The 6,646-nt window shown below is 40.0% G+C and overlaps 1 protein-coding gene across 3 annotated transcripts in view; it reads left to right on the forward strand.

Annotated features, from left to right (window-relative positions):
* LOC124008279 (inactive dipeptidyl peptidase 10-like) overlaps positions 1 to 3,662 on the forward strand; it is a 63,755-nt gene extending 60,093 nt beyond the window's left edge. For all 3 annotated transcript variants that reach the window (XM_046319430.1, XM_046319432.1, XM_046319431.1), the window contains exons 21-26: positions 155 to 209; positions 298 to 394; positions 681 to 739; positions 2,434 to 2,530; positions 2,656 to 2,729; positions 3,152 to 3,662. In XM_046319430.1, the coding sequence (XP_046175386.1) occupies positions 155 to 209; positions 298 to 394; positions 681 to 739; positions 2,434 to 2,530; positions 2,656 to 2,729; positions 3,152 to 3,292 (523 nt within the window). In that variant the 3' untranslated portion in view covers positions 3,293 to 3,662. The remainder of the gene's footprint in view (positions 1 to 154; positions 210 to 297; positions 395 to 680; positions 740 to 2,433; positions 2,531 to 2,655; positions 2,730 to 3,151) is intronic.
* Positions 3,663 to 6,646: the final 2,984 nt, after the last annotated feature.

Consider the following 6,646-nt stretch of genomic DNA (forward strand, 5'->3'; position numbering starts at 1 on the left):
TATTTTCCCCTTTCCATTGAAATCCATTGAAAATGAATGTCATGGTTGTGCCCTCTAACTTCACTGTCAGTCATCTGTGTTAAAGCCCTCATGAAATGTCTGTAAAAAATAATTAGTCATTCGGTTTTGGGTTGTTTTTATTGACTTATTACAGATACTTGATGACACTCCCATACATTGACCGCGCGCGGATCGGAATCTACGGAAAGGCAAGTTTAACTGCTGTCTTTCAGTTGATCACCATGCTTCACACTCACTTGCGTGTTCAACAAGGGAAGGTGTTTCTTCTCTTTCCAGGGATATGGTGCTTACCTCACCTTGATGCTTCTGAGGTCCACTGCGCTGATTAAGTGTGCAGCTGCTAATTCCCCAGTGGTTGACTGGAAACTTTACGGTAAGTAATGTCTCCATGATCTTACCCTTTAGGTCAGTTTCCTTGACAGATTAAACCTAGTCCTGGATTGAAAAGCAAGCTGAATGGACAATCTCCATTGAAATAGGTTTTTGAGTCTAGATTTAGGCTCAATCTAGGATTGGGTAACCGGTGCTGTGTGTTTTGTGTGAGTACATTTTCCACAACAAATTACATTAAATATTGTACAAATGTGATTATCAATGAAATTGGAGATGAAAGAACTGAATACTTTTTTGAAATGTTGCGCACTTTCCTCCACATGAAGCTTCAGCATTTTCAGAGCGATACTTTGGCCTGACGTCAAAGAACGACAACAGATATCAAGTAAGTTGTTTATCACAGTCCATCTGTTGTTGTTGATGCTTTTCTATTTGTTGTTCTACAGTATATCACAGCAGATTGGAGAACAGCGGGAACTGTCACACTGAAGCGTGTGTGTGTGTGTGTGTGTGTGTGTGTGTGTGTGTGTGTGTGTGTGTGTGTGTGTGTGTGTGTGTGTGTGTGTGTGTGTGTGTGTGTGTGTGTGTGTGTGTGTGTGTGTGTGTGTGTGTGTGTGTGTGTGTGTTGGGTGTGTGTTGGGTGTTTGTATTTATGCGTGTGTACGTGCGCAAATGTTTTTTGCACAGTTCTGTTGAGATTACTGTGTTATTAGCCCCTGAAATTGGGTTGTTTTTTTCAATTTTGCTGGTCCTAAAATGACATAGCGGGGCACCCAAATCGAACTGCCTGTAGCTCAGGCCCTGAAGCAAGGATATGCATATTCTTGGTACCATTTGAAAGGAAACACTTTTAAATGTATGTAAATGAGAAAGGAATGTAGTAGAATATAACACAATAGATCTGATAAAAGATAATACAAAGACAAAACCAACCGTTCTTTTGTATTTTTTTTGTACCATCATCTTTGAAATGCAAGAGAAAGGCCATAATGTATGATTCCAGCCCAGGCGCAATTTAGATTTTGGACACTACGTGGCATCAGTGTATGTGCAACGTTTAAGACTGATCCAATGAACCATTGCATTTCTGTTAAAATTTTTGTTTCAATGTGCCTAATTTGTTAATAACTTTCATGTTCAAAACTGTGCAATCTCCTTAAACAATAGCATGGTATTATTTCACTGTAATAGCTACTGTAAATTGGACAGTGTAGTTAGATTAACAAGAATTTAAGCTTTCTGCCAATATCAGATATGTCTATGTACTGGGAAATGTTCTTGTTATTTACAACCTCATGCTAATCGCATTAGCCTACATTAGCTTAACCGTCCCGTGGAAGTGACACCGATCCCGAAGAAGATTTATAATGAAGCAATACACTGGATCCCCTGGGGTGTTAGACAGGTTTGATCCAGTCCTGTATTGTAGCCTGTCTCAACCAGACTGAACACTGTGCTCAGCATTGTTTGTGAAGTGGAGGAATAAGTGAGCAATCTGATTTAACAAGGCTAATTGTTTAACGCGATCTTTTCACAACTATTTATTCAGTGCTGTGGTTGGTTTTCCCTCAGATATTGTTTCTGTTCAAACCTGAGGTTTTGTTTTGCTTTTCGTGTATTGATGTGCATATTCATGTGAAAATTGGTGTATATTGATGTGTATAGTTTAGAGTGTGCAAAGCTGTCATCAATGCAGTGTGGCTATTTGAAGAATATCAAATATAACATATATTTAGATTTGTTTAACACTTTTTTTGGTTACTCCATGATTCTATCTGTGTTATTTCATAGTTTTGATATCTTCACTATTATTCTACAATGTAGAAAATAGTCAAACTAAAGAAAAACCTGTTATGTGTTCTAAAACGTTTGACCGGTAGTGCATATTGATGTGAATATTGATGTGTATAGTGTATATTGATGTGAATATTTATGTGTATATTGATGTTTATATTGATGTGTATACAGGGCTTATCTGTGAGAAAGACTTTGGTCTCAGCATGACTCCTTGTCAATTAATAATGGTTAAAAAAATTGAAAACCTTGAGGTTACACTGTCTCCCATATCTATTCTTTCAGGTTTCTAGAGTACTTCCAAATATGAAAGGGTTGCAAGGAAACATGATGAAAGGACCGCAAGGACCGGATTTTCTGTTGATTCATGGAACCGCTGATGGTAAATACCCTTTTGTCCAACAGAAATGGAAAATAGGCGATCCTAAATCTGTCAAAATCAGTGACTGGTGTTGTATTCAAAGTCAATTTGCAAAACCAATTGGTGCTTTTTTGTTCTTTTCTCAGCAAATGTTCATTTCCAACATTCAGCAGAATTGATTAAGCACTTGATCAAAATTGGAGCGAACTACACAATGCAGGTACGAGCCGTGATAAACACATTTGAATGAAAATGTTGAATGAGTGATTATATAATGTGATTATTGAAGTGATTTTGATTGCTAGCCGATATATTTTCACTCACCCACCACCCTCGCACGTACACACACACACACACACACACACACACACACACACACACACACACACACACACACACACACACACACACACACACACACACACACACACACACACACACACACACACACACACACACACACACACACACACACACACACACACACACACACACCTCTCAGGAAAAACATTGAGTTACCTTCTTGTTCCTTCTAACTGATAGAGGAGTAACCACAATTCACTACAGAAATGACAGTCCCAATCCTGGACAGTACTATCCTGACTGACCTTGTGTTTGACCTTTGACCTTTGTTTGAGACAGCTCTACCCAGATGAGGGCCACTTCCTGTCCCTGCAGAGCCAGAAGCACCTGTCTGAGTCCCTGGTTGGCTACTTCAGAACATGTTTTCAGGACTTCAGCACACCGCTACCGGAGGAGATAGGCAAAGAGGATGATGACTGACAGGGTTGGGGTTAGACGATGACTGACAGGTTTGGGGTTAGACGATGACTGATAGGTTTAGGGATAGATGATGAATGACAGGGCTAGGTTTGATGGTGACTGACAGGAGGACGTGCAGGCGGGCCGTGTGTGGATCTGGGATCGCTATGTTGAAGCAGTACAATGACTGCTCTGCCCTCGCGAGAGATGTTTGCTGTTGATTAGGTGTCCAATGTAGGCAAGACATATAGTTGAAGTTGGCAGTTGACATACACTTATGTTGGAGTCATTAAAACTCATTTTTCAACCACTACACACATTTCTTGTTAATTAACAAACTTGAGTTTTGGCAAGTCGGTTAAGACATCTACTTTGTGTATGACACAAGTAATTTTTCCAACAATTGTTTACAGACAGATCATTTCACTTATAATTCACTGTATCACAAATCTAGTGGGTCAGAAGTTTACATACACTAAGTAGACTGTGCCTTTAATAAACAGCTTGTAAAATTCCAGAAAATGATGTCATGCTTTGGAAGCTTCTGATAGGCTAATTGACATCACATGAGTCAGTTGGAGGTGTGTACCTTTAAGGTGAATGTAATTTCTAAGTTTTAGATGCACTGACACTGGATGTCATAAAACCCAGTGCCTCTTTGACTTAAATGTAAATGTAATGACATCATAGGAAAATCTAAAGACATCAGCCAAGACCGCAGAAGAAAGATTGTAGACCTCCACAAGTCTAGTTCATCCTTGGGAGCAATTTCCAAACGCCTGAAGGTACCACGTTTATCTGTACAAACAATAGTAGGCAAGTATAAACACCATGGGACCACGCAGCCGTCATACCGCTCAGGAAGGAGACACGTTCTGTCTCCGAGAGATGAACGTACATTGGTGCGAAAAGTGCAAATCAAGAACAACAGCAAAGGACCTTGTGAAGATGCTGAGGGAAACAGGTACAAAAGTATCTATATCCACAGTAAAATGAGTCATATATCGACATAACCTGAAAGGACGCTCAGCAAGGAAGAAGCCACTGCTCCAAAGCCACCATAAATTAGTCAGACTATGGTTTGCAACTGCACATGGGGACAAAGATCGTACTTTTTGGAGAAATGTCCTCTGGTCTGATGAAACAAAAATAGAACTGTTTGGCCATAATGACCATCGTTATGTTTGAGGAAAAAGGGGGATGCTTGCAAGCCGAAGAACACCATCCCAACCGTGAAGCACGGGGGTGACATCATCATGTTGTGGGGGTGCTTTGCTGCAGGAGGGACTGGTGCACTTCACAAAATAGATGGCATCATGAGGCAAGAAAATGATGTGGATATATTGACCCAACATCTCAAGACATCAGTCAAGAAGTTAATGCTTGGTCGTAAATGGGTCTTCAAAATGGACAATGACCCCAAGCATACTTCCAAATTTGTGGCAAAATGGCTTAAAGAAAACAAAGTCAAGGTATTGGAGTGGCCATCACAAAGCCCTGACCTCAATCCTATTGATAATTTGTGGGCAGAACTGAAAAAGTGTGTGCGAGTAAGGAGGCCTACAAACCTGACTCCGTTACACCAGCACTATCAGGAGGAATGGGCCAAAATTCACCCAACTTATTGTGGGAAGCTTGTGGAAGGCTACCTGAAATTTTTGACCCAAGTCAAACCATTTAAAGGCAATGCTACCAAATACTAATTGAGTGTATGTACACTTCTGACCCACTGGGAATGTGATGAAAGAAATAAAAGCTGAAATAAATCATTCTCTCTACTATTATTCTGACATTTCACATTTTAAAAATAAAGTGGTGATCCTAACTGACCTAAAACAGGGATTTTTTACTAGGATTAAATGTCAGGAATTGTGAAAAACTGAGTTTAAATGTATTTGGCTGATGTGTATGTAAACTTCCGACTTCAACAGTAGCTGATGTGGGGTAATGTGATGTGTGTGTGTGTGTGTTTGGTTTGTGTGTGTGTGTGTGCGTGCGTGCTTGCAACATACAGGACTACAGATCATGGAGGCTTTCTATTTGTAGAATAACGCCGCAGTGGTTGGACAAAATCTGAGGGTTAAATGTCATTTTTGTTTGACATTTTTTAAAATTCCACTCAGTGATACACTGGTTTCTCCCTCCACAGCCTTTACCATCAGCTGTATCGTCATACTGTGAAAAGCATACTTTTGTTGAAGCCCACGTTTATCCACATTATTCCAATTGTAATAAGCATGAACACAACTCTACCGCTTTCCGTCTGTCTTATCCCATTCTTGTACGTGCTCTAATAATGTGTACATTTTACTTTCAGTTACTGACATGCACATATATATACACATATTAGGTGATGTTACGTAGGACATAACACCCTGGATTATTTGATAAAGTGCTATTTTCCATGTCTTATGATATGCTGTTTTCAGCTGTACGTTTACAGTACACAGTGTGTATATTTTTGAGATGTGTGTCGCAGGGGTTGATCTTTAAGAATATTGTACGAGTTGACGGTCTTTGTTTTTACTGGGGTTTGTTACACTTCAGATGAATAGCCATTGTCTTTGGATTGATTGAACAATAAAGAATTTTCGAAAAACAACTTGTGTTCTGCCAATGAAATGTCCGTGACAGGTCTCTCAGGTCTCTCTGGGTCTCATACTGAGAGGCTTTCTGTCGATTTTTTTTCTTCCCATCTGAGAGCCAAGTAAATATAGGCATCAAAATAATATATTCTGCACAGCATTCAGATGTCTGGAACCTGAAGTCGGAATTCTTTAATCCTGCTTAAGTTTCCATTGGCTACTCAGTGTCCCAGTGGTTCAGATGGCAAGTTAAGCAGGTTGGAGGTTATTGCTGCTCATTCATTTATTGTATACGATGCAAATCCATGCACACATTGGGTATGATATCCCTGTTATAGTGGTTGTTTGCCATTCATCTTTACTTGATTTTATTAGGTGTGTTTGACAGCGGCAATGCACATTAATCAACATGTGTGAAAATATCTCTGCCACATTAGCCAGCCGGCTACTTTTCTACTGTAGTCCCATGGATCTAGCCGGTGACTTGTGTGATTATTTTACAGACAGACTGTTTGCGTCCTGAATGGCACCCTTTTTAGTGCCCTACCTACAGAACCATAGGGCTCTGGTTAAAAGTAGTGCACTATACAGGGAATAGGGTGGCATTTGGGATGTATAAACTGAGAGAGATTTAATTACTTTACCGGAACAAATTAAACACTGTCCTGTGAGTCAGCTTCATACTGAGTCTCCTCGGACCGAATGAACCTATTTGAGAGAAGGAAAGTACAAAATGGGTAGCCTCAGAGCCATGTATCTGAATCACTAAGTTTTCTGTGCTTCCCCATTG

Source organism: Oncorhynchus gorbuscha, linkage group LG21 (assembly GCF_021184085.1).
Source record: "Oncorhynchus gorbuscha isolate QuinsamMale2020 ecotype Even-year linkage group LG21, OgorEven_v1.0, whole genome shotgun sequence".
Lineage (NCBI taxonomy): Eukaryota > Metazoa > Chordata > Actinopteri > Salmoniformes > Salmonidae > Oncorhynchus > Oncorhynchus gorbuscha.